A 24,579-nucleotide genomic window follows, 5' to 3' on the forward strand; every position below is an offset into this window, starting at 1 on the left:
TTTGGGATCATTGCAACAAAATTTGATCAGAATAAATAGTTTTCAAATTAAAGGGGACCACAATCAACTAATCAACAACAAAAGATGTTTTGCTGGACAATACAATTTGTATTGTATTCTATAATTCTTTTTCAAAAAAAATCTTCATTCGAAGAAATTGCTACCGCACAATTTTTATTTTGCCACGTTTTTTGTTTATTTTTTGAATTTTTTTGTCATGTCTTTACTTGGTTGCCACAACTTTGTTGGATGCCTTGCAAGATTTTAATTATTTTCTTCTTTCCATAATATATATTTATTTATAAGATATAAATACTTATTTTTAGGTGTATAAATATAAAATTGTGACCATGTTTCGAAACAAAATGCTGGTGAGATGATTTCTTTTTCAATTTAACTCTCAAATATTGTCAACGGGTGAAACAAAAACCTGTTAAAAAATTGCTAAGTCAAACACTAACAGGGGTCGTGGACCAAAATAATACGGGCTTGGAATATGAAAAGTATGAGAATTGTACTAGGAGTTTAAGTTAAAACTCAAGCGAAAATTTAAAAGTACGACGAAACCTTTATAGCCGACCTTTTATTTTCTGATTCATTGAAATAGACCTGTTAAAATTTAAATTATTTTTTTGAATTTGAATAAGTAAATTCAATCTAACATTCGAGCTAAATTCGAATAGCTTGGATATACCACAATCACGAGACATCAATTTTATATTTTTTAGTCTTTCAGGCTCGGTTTTTAGAGAGCTCCCTAAGGTTTTAGAAACATATTGCTCTTTTTAACTTTTTCCAAACATGTTTTCCGACCAAAAGAACAAACCAAACAATCTATGTAAGTGTCATTGTAATTGTAGGTTCTACAATTTTGCATAAGACTCTTGCTCAATGACATTAACAGTATTAAGCAGACTCTGCCTATTCTTTATTGACGTATTATATTTTCTTCTAAGAAAGCTATATCAACAACCTGCTTTCATTGTGTCAGAGCAAATGCAAGAAGAGCAGTGTCATATGTACCTATCGTTGTGGAACAGTCAGTAAGTTGTTATTTATTGCCTTGTTTTGTTTCATTGTCCATGGCTTGTTTTCCCCACTTTGTCTTCTTTTGTCTTGTCATGACGTCATCACGTCTTCCGTAACCTTCTAGTACTTGTCTTATCTTGTCTTGTGCTGGCTTGCCTTATCATGGCTTGTTTTCCCTTGCATTGTCTGTTTTTGTTATGTCTTGTACCACATGTCTCATTTTGTATTACTTGTCTAGTTGTGTTATTCGCCTTATACCGCCTTATACTGACCTTTTTGTCTCTTCCTCGTTTATCTAGTATGGCGCGCTGTTTATAGGGCTGTTATATTGGTTGTTTTATTCGTTCTACTAATCAAAGTTCGTTCTGGTTTAATAATTTTTTTGTTTATCTGGTGTGCAACTTTGTGTGTAATAACGCCAATCAGAGCTGGGTAATTTTCTTCTTTTCAAGTAACATCACATATTTTACTTTTGTAGGGGCGTTCAGAACGAGCGTATGATATATACTCAAGATTGTTAAAAGAAAGAATAATATGTTTGTTTGGACCTGTAAGTTATTTATTTATTTATTTATTTATTTTGTAATGCCAATATTAGGACCAACAATGAGTATGTTTATTATTTTTTATTGACAATATATTTCGGATAAACATTATCCATCATCAGGTCTAAAAGCAAATAAATAATGTTAAAAACAGTTAAAAACAAGTATAAAATTATTCAACATATCATACATAAACTACACCTCACACTACAACAAATCAAATTTACAAGAAAATCTAAAAACAAAACGAGTTTAGAAGAGAGTAAGGTAATTAAATTTTTATTACCAATGCTCTGCTTCTATATTCGTCTTTTGTATTTAAAACCGGTTTGATGTAATTGATCTTTAACGCCTCAAGAGTCATTAAATGATAAACGTTCCGTGTTGATGAACATAAAATTGATACATTTTCCATTGTTAAAGATTATTGCAATCGTCGAAATGCTTTCCCACCGGACCAGTTCTTTTATGTTCCTTAAGTCGTTTGATTAAATGTCGGCTCGTCTGTCCGACATAGCACGAGTTGCATCGTGGACATTCTATTTTGTATACCAAACAACTTTTGAAACATTTTTCAATTACAGGTTTCAATAGAGGCAAAGAACTTTTCAACTTTTTCAATGTGAAAATAATTTTACACGGAATATTCAACTTTCTCATAGAAGTTTCAAATTTCTCCGAAACTCGCCCACGGTATTGAATGAAAATCATCTTCTCTTCAGACTCTTCTTTCTCGTTTTCTTCATCAGGATTCTCGTTATCATTATTTTCCATAATCTTAGATATCGTACTTTTAATTATCGGGTCATAGAAAGCTTTCGGATATTGATTTTTCTCAAGAACAGTTTTACCTTTTTCTAGACTTTGGTGAAAATTCGACAATGTGCTACACGCTCGATATATTCGATGAACTAGGCCGGATACGACTGACCGTTTATATTACAGACGAGCCGACATTTAATCAAACGACTTAAGAAACATAAAAGAACTGGTCCGGTGGGAAAGCATTTCGACGATTGCAATAATCTTTTAACAATGGAAAATGTATCAATTTTATGTTCATCAACACGGAACGTTTATCATTTAATGACTCTTGAGGCGTTAATGATCAATTACATCAAACCGGTTTTAAATACAAAAGACGAATATAGAAGCAGAGCATTGTTAATAAAAATTTAATTACCTTACTCTCTTCTAAACTCGTTTTGTTTTTAGATTTTCTTGTAAATTTGATTTGTTGTAGTGTGAGGTGTAGTTTATGTATGATATGTTGAATAATTTTATACTTGTTTTTAACTGTTTTAACATTATTTATTTGCTTTTAGACCTGATGATGGATAATGTTTATCCGAAATATATTGTCAATAAAAAATAATAAACATACTCATTGTTGGTCCTAATATTGGTATTTTATCGTGAAGCCACAATGTTTTTATCTTATTCGGTATTTTCTAATGCTTCTGCTCTTTGATTTTAATGTCAATGCTACTCGTCTTTGCTCTGTGATGGGAATTCTTTTGGATTGACTGTTCCCTTTTAAATCATGAATGCTTAGGCAGCTGTAACTGTTTAGGAGTCTGCCATGTGGACTTTGGAAGAGTACAACAGAGTGCGCTCATGGAAAAAAGATTTTTTTTAAAGCTTCACATGTTGTTGCTTTTTCAATTTTCAGGTTATGGAAACTATTTACGTAGAATTTTTCTCATAGAAGGTTCTGTTATTGCCGAACGAAAGTGCTCTTGGTAAAAAAAGGCAGAACCATCTGGAAAAAAGTCTTGAAATTTATTTTAATGAGTAGGCACCGTGTCCAACTTTTAGTTAGAACATGCAAGCTGGGAAATGACTAAAATAAGATCGCTTTAGACCAACTCGTTGTTGAAAAGGTTTAAAACAACGTTATGTTTATAAAAACGTATTTCTTAAGCATAAGCTGATAACAACAACAAAAAAAAAGATAAAAAAGCGTGGCAAAAAATTTAAAATCAATTTTTTGTTTTATTTCCAATGCTTGATAAACAATAAGAGCAAAATAAGAACCTTGGAATTTACGTCGAGCCTGATTGCCTTATTATGAAAAATACCTGTAATTGTCTGCCTCTGCGCCATTTTGTGGTCGTGCAAATGCGATATACTATTGACTTATTTGCGAGGAGTGAAGAATAGTTGTGCTAAAGAGCATGAATTTAAATATCACAAAGTTAATTTTTTATGTGCTTATAACAAGTGTGTGAATAATCCATCATAGCTGCTATCTTTAATTTTTTTACTATTTTCATGTTTTAGATTGATGATACATTATCCAGTGTTATTGTCGCACAACTTCTATTTTTACAGTCTGAAAGTAGCAAAAAACCTATCCACATGTATATAAACAGTCCGGGTGAGTTTTTGGTCTTATTAGTTGTTTGGGTGTTGTTGTTGTTGTTGTCCATTCTGCCGGTGTTGTCGATGTTATACGATGTTATTGTTTTTAAAAATTATTGCATTTTCCATTATCGACTTTGTTTGTAGCCATTACTTCACGTAAAAAAATTGTGATTTTATCAGCCACTTGAGATCCGCGGTTGTTGGACTTAGAGTTGCAATTTCATAGAAATACAGACTGGGCATAAAATGTTGGTAATAAAAAACCCGGAAGATTTCTATATGATTGTTGTCAGTCTTTGTCCATGTTTAATTACTGACAGAAATCCTGCCCGTGTCCCTGCAAACACACATACGCACACACTAACTGGGGGGCAAATGATTTCAAATTTGTCAAAATTTTGCTATTAAAATTTTAGTGAAGATTTTTATTTCTTAGTGCATCATTTTACAAGGTCAGATATATATTTTAGAGAATTATCTGTATTTAATTGAGATTTGTCATTCCATATTGAAATTGTCATAGCACAGCAAAAATAAATTTGACATGATGGAATCTAAAACTTAATGGCATATAAACTAGAGCAATGAAAAATAAATAGAAAGAAGGGGATGACTTCATGCAATGGTTGCCTTAAGTAGTTGCTTTGATGCTTGTGAAAATATTTCATTAAAGAAAGACGCATATGTTTTGACTTACTGCAAGCTGCAAGCATGCTCCAATTTTGTCTGGTCAAAAGTTTTTCTAACACCTTTTGTTTTTAAACATTTAGGTGGATCGGTAACATCTGGTCTTGCTATCTACGACACAATGCAGGTATGTGTTAAACATAATAAGTTTCATATCAGTATAAGTTGCGACCAATATGCAACAACACCATCCTGTATTTAGCTATTTCGTAGGTGTGTATGTTTGTAGCAGTTGAAACATAAGGGCCGTTTTACACACACTGCAAAAATCGTTAAAATAAACGTAGTGTTTATGATAGTTAACAGAAGACGTTTTTGTAAGTATAAAAACATATTACCTTATTTGATGCCAGATTGTTGCATTTATCATCCTGGAATTTTCTATCTTTTAAGGCCCAAATACACGACATGATTTTTGTCGTATGGATAAAAAAGCCATACATGAGTTTATCTTTAAAAAAAGTTTAATCGAAGTCGGAAACTCGTTTCTTTGTACCTCGTGTGCTCTTACAACTATATAAGACATTCAAGCAAAAAGTTTCAGTACCGTGTTCCACGATTTTTTTATTTTAAGAATGTGCTCTATTTGATGGGATTTCAGACTAAAACAATAGGTCAATTGTTTAGACTAACAGAGAAACAAGAAATTTCAGGTTAAAAACAATAGGTCTGTTTAGACTAATAGAGATGCAAAAAATTTCAGGTTAAAAACAAAAGGTCTATTGTTTAAACTAATAGAGATGCAAAAAATTTCAGGTTAAAAACAATAGGTCTATTGTTTAGACTAATAGAGAAACAAAAAATTTCAGGTTAAAAACAAACGGTCTATTGTTTAGACTAAAAGAGAAACAAAAAATTTCAGGTTAAAAACAATAGGTCTATTGTTTAAACTAATAGAGAAACAAGAAATTTCAGGTTAAAAACAAAAGGTCTATTGTTTAGACTAATAGAGAAACAAGAAATTTCAGGTTAAAAACAATAGGTCTATTGTTTAAACTAATAGAGAAACAAGAAATTTCAGGTTAAAAACAAACGGTCTATTGTTTAGACTAAAAGAGAAACAAAAAATTTCAGGTTAAAAACAATAGGTCTATTGTTTAAACTAATAGAGAAACAAGAAATTTCAGGTTAAAAACAATAGGTCTATTGTTTAGACTAATAGAGAAACAAGAAATTTCAGGTTAAAAACAATAGGACTATTGTTTAAACTAATAGAGAAACAAGAAATTTCAGGTTAAAAACAATAGGTCTATTGTTTAGACTAATAGAGAAACAAGAAATTTCAGGTTAAAAACAATAGGTCAATTGTTTAGACTAATAGAGAAACAAGAAATTTCAGGTTAAAAACAAACGGTCTATTGTTTAGACTAAAAGAGAAACAAAAAATTCATGTTAAAAACAATAGGTCTATTGTTTAAACTAATAGAGAAACAAGAAATTTCAGGTTAAAAACAATAGGTCTATTGTTTAAACTAATAGAGAAACAAAAAATTTCAGGTTAAAAACAATAGGTCTATTGTTTAAACTAATAGAGAAACAAAAAATTTCAGGTTAAAAACAAACGGTCTATTGTTTAGACTAATAGAGAAACAAAAAATTCAGGTTAAAAACAATAGGTCTATTGTTTAGACTAATAGAGAAACAAAAAATTTCAGGTTAAAAACAATAGGTCTATTGTTTAAACTAATAGAGAAACAAGAAATTTCAGGTTAAAAACAATAGGTCTATTGTTTAAACTAATAGAGAAACAAGAAATTTCAGGTTAAAAACAATAGGTCTATTGTTTAAACTAATAGAGAAACAAAAAATTTCAGGTTAAAAACAAACGGTCTATTGTTTAGACTAATAGAGAAACAAAAAATTTCAGGTTAAAAACAATAGGTCTATTGTTTAAACTAATAGAGAAACAAGAAATTTCAGGTTAAAAACAATAGGTCTATTGTTTAAACTAATAGAGAAACAAAAAATTTCAGGTTAAAAACAATAGGTCTATTGTTTAGACTGATAGAGAAACAAAAAATTTCAGGTTAAAAACAATAGGTCTATTGTTTAGACTAATAGAGAAACAAAAAATTCAGGTTAAAAACAATAGGTCTATTGTTTAAACTAATAGAGAAACAAGAAATTTCAGGTTAAAAACAATAGGTCTATTGTTTAGACTAATAGAGAAACAAGAAATTTCAGGTTAAAAACAAAAGGTCTATTGTTTAAACTAATAGAGAAACAAGAAATTTCAGGTTAAAAACAATAGGTCTATTGTTTAGACTAATAGAGAAACAAGAAATTTCAGGTTAAAAACAATAGGTCAATTGTTTAGACTAATAGAGAAACAAGAAATTTCAGGTTAAAAACAAACGGTCTATTGTTTAGACTAAAAGAGAAACAAAAAATTCATGTTAAAAACAATAGGTCTATTGTTTAAACTAATAGAGAAACAAGAAATTTCAGGTTAAAAACAATAGGTCTATTGTTTAGACTAATAGAGAAACAAGAAATTTCAGGTTAAAAACAATAGGTCTATTGTTTAGACTAATAGAGAAACAAGAAATTTCAGGTTAAAAACAATAGGTCAAATGTTTAGACTAATAGAGAAACAAGAAATTTCAGGTTAAAAACAATAGGTCTATTGTTTAGACTAATAGAGAAACAAGAAATTTCAGGTTAAAAACAATAGGTCTATTGTTTAGACTAATAGAGAAACAAAAAATTTCAGGTTAAAAACAATAGGTCAAATGTTTAGACTAATAGAGAAACAAGAAATTTCAGGTTAAAAACAAAAGATCTATTGTTTAAACTAATAGAGAAACAAGAAATTTCAGGTTAAAAACAATAGGTCTATTGTTTAAACTAATAGAGAAACAAAAAATTTCAGGTTAAAAACAATAGGTCTATTGTTTAAACTAATAGAGAAACAAGAAATTTCAGGTTAAAAACAATAGGTCTATTGTTTAGACTAATAGAGAAACAAGAAATTTCAGGTTAAAAACAATAGGTCAAATGTTTAGACTAATAGAGAAACAGGAAATTTCAGGTTAAAAACAAACGGTCTATTGTTTAGACTAATAGAGAAACAAAAAATTCATGTTAAAAACAATAGGTCTATTGTTTAAACTAATAGAGATGCAAGAAATTTCAGGTTAAAAACAATAGGTCTATTGTTTAGACTAATAGAGAAACAAGAAATTTCAGGTTAAAAACAAAAGGTCTATTGTTTAAACTAATAGAGATGCAAAAAATTTCAGGTTAAAAACAATAGGTCTATTGTTTAAACTAATAGAGAAACAAAAATTTCAGGTTAAAAACAATAGGTCTATTGTTTAGACTAATAGAGAAACAAGAAATTTCAGGTTAAAAACAATAGGTCTATTGTTTAGACTAATAGAGAAACAGGAAATTTCAGGTTAAAAACAAAAGGTCTATTGTTTAAACTAATAGAGAAACAAGAAATTTCAGGTTAAAAACAAAAGGTCTATTGTTTAAACTAATAGAGAAACAAAAAATTTCAGGTTAAAAACAAACGGTCTATTGTTTAAACTAATGGAGATGCAATAAATTTCAGGTTAAAAACAATAGGTCTATTGTTTAAACTAATAGAGATGCAAAAAATTTCAGGTTAAAAACAAAAGGTCTATTGTTTAAACTAATGGAGATGCAATAAATTTCAGGTTAAAAACAATAGGTCTATTGTTTAGACTAATGGAGATGCAATAAATTTCAGGTTAAAAACAATAGGTCAAATGTTTAGACTAATAGAGAAACAAGAAATTTCAGGTTAAAAACAAACGGTCTATTGTTTAAACTAATAGAGAAACAAGAAATTTCAGGTTAAAAACAATAGGTCTATTGTTTAAACTAATAGAGAAACAAGAAATTTCAGGTTAAAAACAATAGGTCTATTGTTTAGACTAATAGAGATGCAAAAAATTTCAGGTTAAAAACAATAGGTCTATTGTTTAGACTAATAGAGAAACAAAAATTTCAGGTTAAAAACAAACGGTCTATTGTTTAGACTAATAGAGAAACAAGAAATTTCAGGTTAAAAACAATAGGTCTATTGTTTAGACTAATAGAGAAACAAAAAATTTCAGGTTAAAAACAAAAGGTCTATTGTTTAAACTAATAGAGATGCAAAAAATTTCAGGTTAAAAACAAAAGGTCTATTATTTAAACTAATAGAGAAACAAGAAATTTCAGATTGAAAACAATAGGTCTATTGTTTAGACTAATAGAGATGCAAAAAATTTCAGGTTAAAAACAAAAGGTCTATTGTTTAAACTAATAGAGATGCAATAAATTTCAGGTTAAAAACAAAAGGTCTATTATTTAAACTAATAGAGATGCAAAAAATTTCAGGTTAAAAACAATAGGTCTATTGTTTAGACTAATAGAGAAACAAGAAATTTCAGGTTAAAAACAATAGGTCTATTGTTTAGACTAATAGAGAAACAAAAAATTCATGTTAAAAACAATAGGTCTATTGTTTAGACTAATAGAGAAACAAGAAATTTCAGGTTAAAAACAATAGGTCTATTGTTTAAACTAATAGAGAAACAAGAAATTTCAGGTTAAAAACAATAGGTCTATTGTTTAGACTAATAGAGAAACAAGAAATTTCAGGTTAAAAACAATAGGTCAATTGTTTAGACTAATAGAGAAACAAGAAATTTCAGGTTAAAAACAAACGGTCTATTGTTTAGACTAAAAGAGAAACAAAAAATTCATGTTAAAAACAATAGGTCTATTGTTTAAACTAATAGAGAAACAAGAAATTTCAGGTTAAAAACAATAGGTCTATTGTTTAAACTAATAGAGAAACAAAAAATTTCAGGTTAAAAACAATAGGTCTATTGTTTAAACTAATAGAGAAACAAAAAATTCAGGTTAAAAACAATAGGTCTATTGTTTAGACTAATAGAGAAACAAAAAATTTCAGGTTAAAAACAATAGGTCTATTGTTTAAACTAATAGAGAAACAAGAAATTTCAGGTTAAAAACAATAGGTCTATTGTTTAAACTAATAGAGAAACAAGAAATTTCAGGTTAAAAACAATAGGTCTATTGTTTAAACTAATAGAGAAACAAAAAATTTCAGGTTAAAAACAAACGGTCTATTGTTTAGACTAATAGAGAAACAAAAAATTTCAGGTTAAAAACAATAGGTCTATTGTTTAAACTAATAGAGAAACAAGAAATTTCAGGTTAAAAACAATAGGTCTATTGTTTAAACTAATAGAGAAACAAAAAATTTCAGGTTAAAAACAATAGGTCTATTGTTTAGACTGATAGAGAAACAAAAAATTTCAGGTTAAAAACAATAGGTCTATTGTTTAGACTAATAGAGAAACAAAAAATTCAGGTTAAAAACAATAGGTCTATTGTTTAAACTAATAGAGAAACAAGAAATTTCAGGTTAAAAACAATAGGTCTATTGTTTAGACTAATAGAGAAACAAGAAATTTCAGGTTAAAAACAAAAGGTCTATTGTTTAAACTAATAGAGAAACAAGAAATTTCAGGTTAAAAACAATAGGTCTATTGTTTAGACTAATAGAGAAACAAGAAATTTCAGGTTAAAAACAATAGGTCAATTGTTTAGACTAATAGAGAAACAAGAAATTTCAGGTTAAAAACAAACGGTCTATTGTTTAGACTAAAAGAGAAACAAAAAATTCATGTTAAAAACAATAGGTCTATTGTTTAAACTAATAGAGAAACAAGAAATTTCAGGTTAAAAACAATAGGTCTATTGTTTAGACTAATAGAGAAACAAGAAATTTCAGGTTAAAAACAATAGGTCTATTGTTTAGACTAATAGAGAAACAAGAAATTTCAGGTTAAAAACAATAGGTCAAATGTTTAGACTAATAGAGAAACAAGAAATTTCAGGTTAAAAACAATAGGTCTATTGTTTAGACTAATAGAGAAACAAGAAATTTCAGGTTAAAAACAATAGGTCTATTGTTTAGACTAATAGAGAAACAAAAAATTTCAGGTTAAAAACAATAGGTCAAATGTTTAGACTAATAGAGAAACAAGAAATTTCAGGTTAAAAACAAAAGATCTATTGTTTAAACTAATAGAGAAACAAGAAATTTCAGGTTAAAAACAATAGGTCTATTGTTTAAACTAATAGAGAAACAAAAAATTTCAGGTTAAAAACAATAGGTCTATTGTTTAAACTAATAGAGAAACAAGAAATTTCAGGTTAAAAACAATAGGTCTATTGTTTAGACTAATAGAGAAACAAGAAATTTCAGGTTAAAAACAATAGGTCAAATGTTTAGACTAATAGAGAAACAGGAAATTTCAGGTTAAAAACAAACGGTCTATTGTTTAGACTAATAGAGAAACAAAAAATTCATGTTAAAAACAATAGGTCTATTGTTTAAACTAATAGAGATGCAAGAAATTTCAGGTTAAAAACAATAGGTCTATTGTTTAGACTAATAGAGAAACAAGAAATTTCAGGTTAAAAACAAAAGGTCTATTGTTTAAACTAATAGAGATGCAAAAAATTTCAGGTTAAAAACAATAGGTCTATTGTTTAAACTAATAGAGAAACAAAAATTTCAGGTTAAAAACAATAGGTCTATTGTTTAGACTAATAGAGAAACAAGAAATTTCAGGTTAAAAACAAAAGGTCTATTGTTTAAACTAATAGAGAAACAAAAAATTTCAGGTTAAAAACAAACGGTCTATTGTTTAAACTAATGGAGATGCAATAAATTTCAGGTTAAAAACAATAGGTCTATTGTTTAAACTAATAGAGATGCAAAAAATTTCAGGTTAAAAACAAAAGGTCTATTGTTTAAACTAATGGAGATGCAATAAATTTCAGGTTAAAAACAATAGGTCTATTGTTTAGACTAATGGAGATGCAATAAATTTCAGGTTAAAAACAATAGGTCAAATGTTTAGACTAATAGAGAAACAAGAAATTTCAGGTTAAAAACAAACGGTCTATTGTTTAAACTAATAGAGAAACAAGAAATTTCAGGTTAAAAACAATAGGTCTATTGTTTAAACTAATAGAGAAACAAGAAATTTCAGGTTAAAAACAATAGGTCTATTGTTTAGACTAATAGAGATGCAAAAAATTTCAGGTTAAAAACAATAGGTCTATTGTTTAGACTAATAGAGAAACAAAAATTTCAGGTTAAAAACAAACGGTCTATTGTTTAGACTAATAGAGAAACAAGAAATTTCAGGTTAAAAACAATAGGTCTATTGTTTAGACTAATAGAGAAACAAAAAATTTCAGGTTAAAAACAAAAGGTCTATTGTTTAAACTAATAGAGATGCAAAAAATTTCAGGTTAAAAACAAAAGGTCTATTATTTAAACTAATAGAGAAACAAGAAATTTCAGATTGAAAACAATAGGTCTATTGTTTAGACTAATAGAGATGCAAAAAATTTCAGGTTAAAAACAAAAGGTCTATTGTTTAAACTAATAGAGATGCAATAAATTTCAGGTTAAAAACAAAAGGTCTATTATTTAAACTAATAGAGATGCAAAAAATTTCAGGTTAAAAACAATAGGTCTATTGTTTAGACTAATAGAGAAACAAGAAATTTCAGGTTAAAAACAATAGGTCTATTGTTTAGACTAATAGAGAAACAAAAAATTCATGTTAAAAACAATAGGTCTATTGTTTAGACTAATAGAGAAACAAGAAATTTCAGGTTAAAAACAATAGGTCTATTGTTTAGACTAATAGAGAAACAAAAAATTTCAGGTTAAAAACAAAAGGTCTATTGTTTAAACTAATAGAGAAACAAGAAATTTCAGGTTAAAAACAAAAGGTCTATTGTTTAAACTAATAGAGAAACAAAAAATTTCAGGTTAAAAACAAACGGTCTATTGTTTAAACTAATAGAGAAACAAGAAATTTCAGGTTAAAAACAATAGGTCAAATGTTTAGACTAATAGAGAAACAAGAAATTTCAGGTTAAAAACAATAGGTCTATTGTTTAGACTAATAGAGAAACAAAAAATTCATGTTAAAAACAATAGGTCAAATGTTTAGACTAATAGAGATGCAAAAAATTTCAGGTTAAAAACAAAAGGTCTATTGTTTAGACTAATAGAGAAACAAAAAATTTCAGGTTAAAAACAAAAGGTCTATTGTTTAGACTAATAGAGAAACAAAAAATTTCAGGTTAAAAACAATAGGTCAAATGTTTAGACTAATAGAGAAACAAGAAATTTCAGGTTAAAAACAAAAGGTCTATTGTTTAAACTAATAGAGAAACAAAAAATTTCAGGTTAAAAACAAACGGTCTATTGTTTAAACTAATAGAGAAACAAGAAATTTCAGGTTAAAAACAATAGGTCAAATGTTTAGACTAATAGAGAAACAAAAAATTTCAGGTTAAAAACAAAAGGTCTATTGTTTAGACTAATAGAGAAACAAAAAATTCATGTTAAAAACAATAGGTCTATTGTTTAAACTAATAGAGAAACAAGAAATTTCAGGTTAAAAACAATAGGTCTATTGTTTAGACTAATAGAGAAACAAAAAATTTCAGGTTAAAAACAATAGGTCTATTGTTTAGACTAATAGAGAAACAAGAAATTTCAGGTTAAAAACAATAGGTCTATTGTTTAGAGTAATAGAGAAACAAGAAATTTCAGGTTAAAAACAATAGGTCTATTGTTTAGACTAATAGAGAAACAAGAAATTTCAGGTTAAAAACAATAGGTCTATTGTTTAGACTAATAGAGAAACAAAAAATTTCAGGTTAAAAACAATAGGTCAAATGTTTAGACTAATAGAGAAACAAGAAATTTCAGGTTAAAAACAATAGGTCTATTGTTTAGACTAATAGAGAAACAAAAAATTTCAGGTTAAAAACAATAGGTCTATTGTTTAGACTAATAGAGAAACAAGAAATTTCAGGTTAAAAACAATAGGTCTATTGTTTAGACTAATAGAGAAACAAGAAATTTCAGGTTAAAAACAAACGGTCTATTGTTTAGACTAATAGAGAAACAAGAAATTTCAGGTTAAAAACAATAGGTCTATTGTTTAGACTAATAGAGAAACAAAAAATTTCAGGTTAAAAACAATAGGTCTATTGTTTAGACTAATAGAGAAACAAAAAATTTCAGGTTAAAAACAATAGGTCTATTGTTTAGACTAATAGAGAAACAAAAAATTTCAGGTTAAAAACAAAAGGTCTATTGTTTAAACTAATAGAGAAACAAAAAATTCATGTTAAAAACAATAGGTCTATTGTTTAAACTAATAGAGATGCAAAAAATTTCAGGTTAAAAACAATAGGTCTATTGTTTAAACTAATAGAGATGCAATAAATTTCAGGTTAAAAACAATAGGTCTATTGTTTAAACTAATAGAGAAACAAGAAATTTCAGGTTAAAAACAATAGGTCTATTGTTTAAACTAATAGAGAAACAAGAAATTTCAGGTTAAAAACAATAGGTCTATTGTTTAAACTAATAGAGAAACAAGAAATTTCAGGTTAAAAACAAACGGTCTATTGTTTAGACTAATAGAGAAACAAAAAATTTCAGGTTAAAAACAAAAGGTCTATTGTTTAGACTAATAGAGAAACAAAAAATTCATGTTAAAAACAATAGGTCTATTGTTTAAACTAATAGAGAAACAAGAAATTTCAGGTTAAAAACAATAGGTCTATTGTTTAAACTAATAGAGAAACAAAAAATTTCAGGTTAAAAACAATAGGTCTATTGTTTAAACTAATAGAGAAACAAAAAATTTCAGGTTAAAAACAATAGGTCAAATGTTTAGACTAATAGAGAAACAAGAAATTTCAGGTTAAAAACAATAGGTCTATTGTTTAGACTAATAGAGAAACAAGAAATTTCAGGTTAAAAACAATAGGTCAAATGTTTAGACTAATAGAGAAACAAGAAATTTCAGGTTAAAAACAAACGGTCTATTGTTTAGACTAATAGAGAAACAAAAAATTCATGTTAAAAACAATAGGTCTATTGTTTAAACTAATAGAGAAACAAAAAATTCATGTTAAAAACAATAGGTCTATTGTTTAAACTAATGGAGAAACAAAAAATTTCAGGTTAAAAACAATAGGTCAAATGTTTAGACTAATAGAGAAACAAGAAATTTCAGGTTAAAAACAAACGGTCTATTGTTTAGACTAATAGAGAAACAAGAAATTTCAGGTTAAAAACAATAGGTCTATTGTTTAGACTAATAGAGAAACAAGAAATTTCAGGTTAAAAACAAACGGTCTATTGTTTAGACTAATAGAGAAACAAGAAATTTCAGGTTAAAAACAATAGGTCTATTGTTTAGACTAATAGAGAAACAAGAAATTTCAGGTTAAAAACAAACGGTCTATTGTTTAGACTAATAGAGAAACAAGAAATTTCAGGTTAAAAACAATAGGTCTATTGTTTAGACTAATAGAGAAACAAAAATTTCAGGTTAAAAACAAACGGTCTATTGTTTAGACTAATAGAGAAACAAGAAATTTCAGGTTAAAAACAAACGGTCTATTGTTTAGACTAATAGAGAAACAAAAAATTTCAGGTTAAAAACAATAGGTCAAATGTTTAGACTAATAGAGAAACAAAAAATTTCAGGTTAAAAACAAAAGGTCTATTGTTTAAACTAATAGAGAAACAAGAAATTTCAGATTAAAAACAATAGGTCTATTGTTTAGACTAATAGAGAAACAAGAAATTTCAGGTTAAAAACAAACGGTCTATTGTTTAGACTAATAGAGAAACAAGAAATTTCAGGTTAAAAACAAAAGGTCTATTGTTTAAACTAATAGAGATGCAAAAAATTTCAGGTTAAAAACAATAGGTCTATTGTTTAAACTAATGGAGAAACAAAAAATTTCAGGTTAAAAACAAACGGTCTATTGTTTAGACTAATAGAGAAACAAGAAATTTCAGGTTAAAAACAATAGGTCTATTGTTTAGACTAATAGAGAAACAAGAAATTTCAGGTTAAAAACAAAAGGTCTATTGTTTAGACTAATAGAGAAACAAGAAATTTCAGGTTAAAAACAATAGGTCTATTGTTTAAACTAATAGAGATGCAATAAATTTCAGGTTAAAAACAAACGGTCTATTGTTTAAACTAATAGAGAAACAAAAAATTTCAGGTTAAAAACAATAGGTCAAATGTTTAGACTAATAGAGAAACAAAAAATTTCAGGTTAAAAACAATAGGTCTATTGTTTAAACTAATAGAGAAACAAGAAATTTCAGGTTAAAAACAATAGGTCTATTGTTTAGACTAATAGAGAAACAAGAAATTTCAGGTTAAAAACAATAGGTCTATTGTTTAGACTAATAGAGATGCAAAAAATTTCAGGTTAAAAACAATAGGTCAAATGTTTAGACTAATAGAGAAACAAGAAATTTCAGGTTAAAAACAATAGGTCTATTGTTTAGACTAATAGAGAAACAAAAAATTTCAGGTTAAAAACAATAGGTCAAATGTTTAGACTAATAGAGAAACAAAAAATTTCAGGTTAAAAACAATAGGTCTATTGTTTAAACTAATAGAGAAACAAGAAATTTCAGGTTAAAAACAATAGGTCTATTGTTTAGACTAATAGAGATGCAAAAAATTTCAGGTTAAAAACAATAGGTCAAATGTTTAGACTAATAGAGAAACAAGAAATTTCAGGTTAAAAACAATAGGTCTATTGTTTAGACTAATAGAGATGCAAAAAATTTCAGGTTAAAAACAATAGGTCAAATGTTTAGACTAATAGAGAAACAAAAAATTTCAGGTTAAAAACAAAAGGTCTATTGTTTAAACTAATAGAGAAACAAAAAATTTCAGGTTAAAAACAATAGGTCTATTGTTTAAACTAATAGAGAAACAAAAAATTTCAGGTTAAAAACAATAGGTCTATTGTTTAAACTAATAGAGAAACAAAAATTTCAGGTTAAAAACAAACGGTCAAATGTTTAGACTAATAGAGAAACAAGAAATTTCAGGTTAAAAACAATAGGTCTATTGTTTAGACTAATAGAGAAACAAGAAATTTCAGGTTAAAAACAATAGGTCTATTGTTTAGACTAATAGAGATGCAAAAAATTTCAGGTTAAAAACAAAAGGTCTATTGTTTAAACTAATAGAGAAACAAAAAATTTCAGGTTAAAAACAATAGGTCAAATGTTTAGACTAATAGAGAAACAAGAAATTTCAGGTTAAAAACAATAGGTCAAATGTTTAGACTAATAGAGAAACAAGAAATTTCAGGTTAAAAACAATAGGTCTATTGTTTAGACTAATAGAGAAACAAGAAATTTCAGGTTAAAAACAATAGGTCAAATGTTTAGACTAATAGAGATGCAATAAATTTCAGGTTAAAAACAATAGGTCTATTGTTTAAACTAATAGAGAAACAAGAAATTTCAGGTTAAAAACAAACGGTCTATTGTTTAGACTAATAGAGATGCAATAAATTTCAGGTTAAAAACAATAGGTCTATTGTTTAAACTAATAGAGAAACAAGAAATTTCAGGTTAAAAACAATAGGTCAATTGTTTAGACTAATAGAGAAACAAGAAATTTCAGGTTAAAAACAATAGGTCTATTGTTTAAACTAATAGAGAAACAAAAAATTTCAGGTTAAAAACAATAGGTCTATTGTTTAGACTAATAGAGAAACAAGAAATTTCAGGTTAAAAACAAACGGTCTATTGTTTAGACTAATAGAGAAACAAGAAATTTCAGGTTAAAAACAATAGGTCTATTGTTTAGACTAATAGAGAAACAAGAAATTTCAGGTTAAAAACAAACGGTCTATTGTTTAGACTAATAGAGAAACAAGAAATTTCAGGTTAAAAACAATAGGTCTATTGTTTAGACTAATAGAGAAACAAAAAATTTCAGGTTAAAAACAAAAGGTCTATTGTTTAAACTAATAGAGAAACAAGAAATTTCAGGTTAAAAACAAACGGTCTATTGTTTAGACTAATAGAGAAACAAGAAATTTCAGGTTAAAAACAATAGGTCTATTGTTTAGACTAATAGAGAAACAAAAAATTTCAGGTTAAAAACAAAAGGTCTATTGTTTAAACTAATAGAGAAACAAAAAATTCATGTTAAAAACAATAGGTCTATTGTTTAAACTAATAGAGAAACAAAAATTTCAGGTTAAAAACAAACGGTCTATTGTTTAGACTAATAGAGAAACAAAAAATTTCAGGTTAAAAACAATAGGTCTATTGTTTAGACTAATAGAGAAACAAGAAATTTCAGGTTAAAAACAAAAGGTCTATTGTTTAAACTAATAGAGAAACAAGAAATTTCAGGTTAAAAACAAAAGGTCTATTGTTTAGACTAATAGAGAAACAAAAAATTTCAGGTTAAAAACAATAGGTCTATTGTTTAAACTAATAGAGAAACAAGAAATTTCAGGTTAAAAACAATAGGTCAAATGTTTAGACTAATAGAGAAACAAAAAATTTCAGGTTAAAAACAAAAGGTCTATTGTTTAAACTAATAGAGAAACAAGAAATTTCAGGTTAAAAACAATAGGTCAAATGTTTAGACTAATAGAGAAACAAAAAATTTCAGGTTAAAAACAAAAGGTCTATTGTTTAAACTAATAGAGAAACAAGAAATTTCAGGTTAAAAACAAAAGGTCTATTGTTTAAACTAATAGAGAAACAAAAAATTTCAGGTTAAAAACAATAGGTCTATTGTTTAGACTAATAGAGAAACAAAAAATTCAGGTTAAAAACAATAGGTCTATTGTTTAAACTAATAGAGAAACAAGAAATTTCAGGTTAAAAACAAAAGGTCTATTGTTTAAACTAATAGAGAAACAAGAAATTTCAGGTTAAAAACAAAAGGTCTATTGTTTAAACTAATAGAGAAACAAGAAATTTCAGGTTAAAAACAAAAGGTCTATTGTTTAAACTAATAGAGAAACAAAAAATTTCAGGTTAAAAACAATAGGTCTATTGTTTAGACTAATAGAGAAACAAAAAATTCATGTTAAAAACAATAGGTCTATTGTTTAGACTAATAGAGAAACAAGAAATTTCAGGTTAAAAACAATAGGTCTATTGTTTAGACTAATAGAGAAACAAGAAATTTCAGGTTAAAAACAAAAGGTCTATTGTTTAGACTAATAGAGAAACAAGAAATTTCAGGTTAAAAACAAAAGATCAATTGTTTAGACTAATAGAGAAACAAAAAATTCAGGTTAAAAACAATAGGTCTATTGTTTAGACTAATAGAGAAACAAAAAATTTCAGGTTAAAAACAATAGGTCTATTGTTTAAACTAATAGAGAAACAAGAAATTTCAGGTTAAAAACAAAAGGTCTATTGTTTAGACTAATAGAGAAACAAAAATTTCAGGTTAAAAACAATAGGTCTATTGTTTAAACTAATAGAGAAACAAGAAATTTCAGGTTAAAAACAATAGGTCAAATGTTTAGACTAATAGAGAAACAAGAAATTTCAGGTTAAAAACAAAAGATCTATTGTTTAAACTAATAGAGAAACAAAAAATTTCAGGTTAAAAACAATAGGTCTATTGTTTAGACTAAAAGAGAAACAAAAAATGTTATATTTCAGTACATCCAACCACCCATAGCCACGTGGTGCGTAGGACAGGCTTGTAGTATGGGTTCATTGTTGCTGACAAGTGGAGCACCTGGGTTACGTCATGCGTTACCGCATTCACGAATCATGCTTCATCAACCCCACGGAGGAGTGCAGGTATGTTTCTTGTGTTTTTAAGAGTGCAGGTATGTTTCTTGTGTTTTTAAGAAAGTGTCGTGTGAGGGATTGTTGATTTGTTGTCACCATGACGACATTTTGGTTGGTTGCCCTAAATCATTCGCATCAAAAGAAAAAGATAAGATTGACCATTTATTATAAAATTTATTGACCATTTTCACTAATACTTCTACGTGCATTAGGGTTTGTGTAATGTGATCAGTAATTTTGTTCGTTGATTATCAAAAATCGATGTTGTCGAAAAGAAATTGTATGAAAAAAGCAAGAATTTATTAGAAAAGCTGTGAAACCTACATATTTTTTTCACATCATAGTTACAATAGATTCAAATTTATTACCATAAAGTCAAAATACAAATATAACTATACATATATAGGCCAAAATATGAAAAATAATAAAAATAAAAGTTTTGCTGGCTTACCGAGCATAAAAAATGACCTGGACACTAGTTTAACATCGAAGTTAGAGCGTTTTAAATTTTTTTATAGTGGACAGGAATAAATAATTTCAAAACAGCAGAACATTAACCAATCAAATTTCAGAATTAATATTGTGTCGTACACTAACAAGGCACCTTTAATCACCGCCTTCTTAATATTTGTCACTTTTTCAACTTTTTTTTTTGCACTTTTAGTTTCGACCAAAGAAACAACTTGTTTGTCCCTCTTATAATCAAGACTTTTTAAAGTTGTTTATTTTGTGTAATCATTGCGCTTGTGAACTTATACTTTTTTTGGAAGTATTGTTAAAGGTACTGTCCAGTAAAAATATAATAATAAAAAAGTAGCCTGAACTTAATTGCACTTCTCTTATTTGTTGCGAAAATGTAAGTGGTTATATCTCTAAAGTTTTACAACTTGAATAACATTTCTTTTATGTTTACAAATTTTTCATATCGCACGTTGTCAAAAGCAAATTTATACCGAAGCCATTCTACATGAAAGGGAGGCTAAAATAATATTTTGTTGTGACGTAAGCGTTGGGTTCTCGGCAAGTCAAAACATTGTAAATAGAAAATGATTGTTTTACTCTGAACAATATTACCAGATTAATTTAATCTTTTTTTTAAATATTTTACCCCCTTTTTAAAAAAATGTACTAATTTATGAATATTTAATTTCAAAGCATGCAACTCACTTTCAGAGATAGAACTTAATGTCCACACAAACAGAATGTCTGACTCTACACAAATTAAAGTAGATTATGTTAAAGCTGCTTTATTTTTTGTGCCGATACTGAGACCAGACACGGGTAAGATTATTTACGTAAAAGTATATCTATGCAGACATCCGTTGGAGTGGCCAATGCTTAAACGCAGACAGCAACGTGCGATGATGAAATGAAAAAATCTGACGCGACATTACAAGTTAAACTCCTTGACGAATCTGAATCATTTTTTGTAATATACCAAACGATATGACAACTGTTGTTGACATATCGTACATATATCGTACTCCAGAAAGCCGACCAGCAAAAGAAGGAATTATAGAAAATACAAACGCATTAAATAAATTGTGTTTTTTTGTACCTTTATACTTCCTCCACAATTATAAACCTCGTTCCCAATACCCCTATTCTATTACCAAAGCTACCTCAATTAGCGAACAAAAAGAAATACTTGGTTTGAGGTTATTTATATTTATACTTTTTATACCGTAATGCTTCGAATAAACGCCCATTAAACGCCCCCAGAAAGATTAAAATTGTTTAAATAACACTTGGGGCATGAAAAAAAACCCAGTAAATTCGGACCTGCTATGGTTTCCAATTGTTTTGTCAAATGAAGAAATTATCTACACTTAAATCCATGATAACATGTCTGTTCCGCCCGTAAGTGCAGTTTTGCAGACTTGATTCATCCGTGCTCCGTCGGCGTTCACCTCCGCATAAGTTAAGAACCGCATGGCTGGATTTCTTGTGTAAGACCTGGTTACCAACGACGAAGGGGCCAGGCAAAAGACATTCATGTCTACGTAGTTCTTTTAGCTAAGTCAGGAGTTGGTGAATTAGCTAGGATGGTCAGGTTGGCTATAAATAGGCTTGCTCGTGGATGAAAATGACCAGGACTATTCGATAATTCTGAGATCTAAAAGTGTTCGGCGAAGACGGAAATCTATCAACGTTTTGTCCGACGAAAGTCTGACGAGACTCCAAAAATTATTTCGAAGGCTGTCATCGCACGCTGTAAAATGGGATTTTATAGGATTGATTTTTAAAACTCATTATTAATTTTTCAGGCGTTCAATTAATCGCACGCCTGAAACGATTTACGCGTGTGCCACGACGTGCGCGTGCGATCGAACGCCTCTCCTGCAAAAGACTGTTGTTTTTAATTTACAATCAAATATTCTCATCGTCAACTTCATTTGTCCGAGAAAAATCAATTTGAGATATTTCTTCACCTTCTTTGAAGCCAGTATACATCCCATTCGTACTTGGATATTCTCTACGTATCTTAGACACGAAACAAGATGGTATAACCCGACGAACGCCTTTTCCCAAGTGGTTATGAACAAACCAACAGAATTGGCGGTATGCCGCATATCGATAAGATCTAAAAATATCATCCTCAAATAATAAGATTGGAAATACTATGACAACAGAAATTTCAAGAGTGCTAGGATTTTTTAAGTCCACGGCTTTCCCGATCGTGGAGAGCGACTAACGCTGTCCACAAAGTGTTCTTTAAAATCACAACCGCGTTGACATCTTCGTGCTCTGTTTAGTATGCTCTGTTATACATTTCTTATCTAAAACACAATAGAAACCTTGTACCCAGGCGCTCATTTATAATACAACCAGTAGAAAAATGTGAGGTCAAATTATATAGGTACCGTAGTTGCAAGTATTTGATAGTGTCCACCTCGTTACAGCACAAACACTCAACAGCTGAAGGCATTCTCTCGCAATTTTCACATAAGCACCACTCACTGATATATAAATCTGTGCGAGAAGCAGCGGGTAATTCTGGTGCGTCTGGGCCATCAAGAGGGAATTTGTTGTTTGTTATTGGGCCGTTCTAGCTCAAACTGAAATCCAATTATGTTTTAATTTCTGCTTGTGAACATGATTGATAAACGTAAAAAAATTTTGTTGGAAATATCATTAACTTTTTTTTCTTTATTTCTCTTTCTGCACGCGCCAGTCTCTACACGGGGGTAACCCAAAGAATACGTCATTGCATAAATTGCGCATATTAATGTTTTTACCCAGTCCTTTTCCGCGTTCGAAGTTCAGTAAAGATGGCGATTGAGAATGGCATGGTCAAATAAACAAATTCAGTTTAAACTTATGAAAGACAATTTTGGTTGTATTTAAATACTTTTTTCTTTACTTTTGTGCCGAGATGTAACTAATATCAAGTTTTAATATTTTACCGGACAGTACCTTTAAATTTTATTGTTCACTTGAATTTGACACTCTTCCTTCAGATTCAAAGAATGACCGAAATACCTAACAGAAATGATCAAGTGTAAATATAACCGAACTGGAACTTTGTTCATTGTTCTCTGGAATTCAGTTATCTGCCTTTGAATTGAGAACAAAAATGACTAAGTGTAAATGTAGCCGAACTGAAACTTTTCATGTGACGTTATTCTCCTTGTTCTCTGGAATGCTTTTTTGAATTGGAAACAAAAATGATCAAGTGTAAATGTAACCTAATTCTTTTTTTGATCATACCAGGGCCAAGCCACGGATATCGCGATACAAGCGCAAGAAATTTTAAAACTGAAGAAACTTTTAAATGGTATTTACAGCAACCATACAGGCAAAGATATCAACACGATAGGTGAGATAAATGTTTATAACAATGTTGTTGGCGTTCTATGGGCGGCATGCTAGGTAAAGTGGGCGGGTATAATGGCGGATGTTTTGTACAACCCAACAAATTTCTAATATCAAAATTGCGACAACAATGTGAAATTTTTTGTTTGATTTTGATTTGGTGTCAACAATGAAACTTCCCATTACGTAATATGAAAGACTTGAAATATTCTTTTTAGAGGAAGCACTTGAACGAGATAATTTTATGTCTCCAGAGGAAGCGAAATCGTTTGGTGTGGTTGACCACGTATTAAATGCTCCTGTCGCATCCAGTGAACCAGAGGAGAAAAGCTGATAGTTGTTTTTGCATGGATAGCATCTTATTGTAAATTGTATTCTTTTTTTTAGATCGTGTTGTAGTTACATTGTTTTCATTTTTTCGTTCTTCTTTTACACATATTCTGTGCATTATTCTCTTCAGCTGTTCCATGTATGTCACCTGTGCACAGCGACATTATAGATAATGGCATTTTCCGAGCCTATGTAGTGTAGACATGGACATATTCTATCAATGTTGAGCAATTATAATCATAAAGCTGGTGACACATGTTCTGTTTGTGTGCATCTGAGTCTCTCGAGGACGAGTTAAACGTGTGAAGCACTTTTTGATTTTTCCTCACAGACCCGTTTCAAGGCGCATGAAGTGGGAATAACATCGATTTTGCTCTTCACCGAGACGTCATATAAGAACTATACGGAGTTTGCATAGTGTATGTAACCTTGCTTCCAGCCTCCTTTTATTTTCATTTGAGAACTCGTTTGTGTTTCTCACTATTGCTTGGTGTACCAAACCACGTGATACCAAATAGTGTATGTAACTTTGTTTTCAGCCTCTTTTGTTTTGAGAACTTGTTTGTATTTCTCACTACTAGTCTTTAGCCCGTGGAAACTCCACGGGTTCGCCCGTCCTTTTTATACCGCATTGCGTGCTTCTCGCTATTGCGCAGCTAAGCTACCATTTTGCGTGACAGACAGACAGACGTATACGGGTATTATAATATAGACTAGTCGTTAGCCCGTGAAAAAATACACGGCGTCGCCCGTACTTTAAATTAACCCGTTGCAACAAAGTGGACAGAAATATATCGCATTTGATATTCGTGTTTCCGTAACATCATTTTCTAACGCGGCGGGGGGTCCGCGCAGAGACAGACAGACGACGGCTATTATTATAGAGACTAGTCGTTTCCCGTGGAAAAATCCACGGGTTCGCCCGTCCTTTATATTTACCCGTCACAACAAAGTGGATAAAAATATATCGCATTTGATATTCGTGTTTCCGTAACATCATTTTCTAACTCAGCGGGGGTCCGCGCAGAGACAGACAGACGACGGCTATTATTATAGAGATTGCTTGGTGTACCAAACCACGTGATACCAAATAGTTTATACAAC

The 24,579-nt window shown here is 29.1% G+C and overlaps 1 protein-coding gene across 1 annotated transcript; it reads left to right on the forward strand.

The window, feature by feature from the left end:
* The first annotated feature begins 283 nt into the window (after positions 1–283).
* Positions 284–23,558, forward strand: LOC130629567 (ATP-dependent Clp protease proteolytic subunit-like). Its single transcript, XM_057442822.1, has 8 exons — positions 284–371; positions 957–1,043; positions 1,508–1,579; positions 3,858–3,954; positions 4,712–4,755; positions 19,195–19,338; positions 23,044–23,149; positions 23,364–23,558. Exons 1-8 carry the CDS (start codon positions 351–353, stop codon positions 23,477–23,479), a joined length of 687 nt encoding a protein of 228 aa, XP_057298805.1. The 5' UTR covers positions 284–350; the 3' UTR covers positions 23,480–23,558.
* The last annotated feature ends 1,021 nt before the right edge of the window (positions 23,559–24,579 follow it).

The sequence above is a fragment of the Hydractinia symbiolongicarpus genome, chromosome 2 (assembly GCF_029227915.1).
Source record: "Hydractinia symbiolongicarpus strain clone_291-10 chromosome 2, HSymV2.1, whole genome shotgun sequence".
NCBI lineage: Eukaryota > Metazoa > Cnidaria > Hydrozoa > Anthoathecata > Hydractiniidae > Hydractinia > Hydractinia symbiolongicarpus.

Bases quoted from the DNA above. Each gene is read 5' to 3' on its own strand.
- LOC130629567 (XM_057442822.1), top strand. From the start codon at position 351: ATGTTTCGAAACAAAATGCTG. The intron at 1,580-3,857 runs GTAAGTTATTTA...TTCATGTTTTAG, and splicing joins TAATATGTTTGTTTGGACCT to ATTGATGATACATTATCCAG. The intron at 23,150-23,363 runs GTGAGATAAATG...TATTCTTTTTAG, and splicing joins CAAAGATATCAACACGATAG to AGGAAGCACTTGAACGAGAT.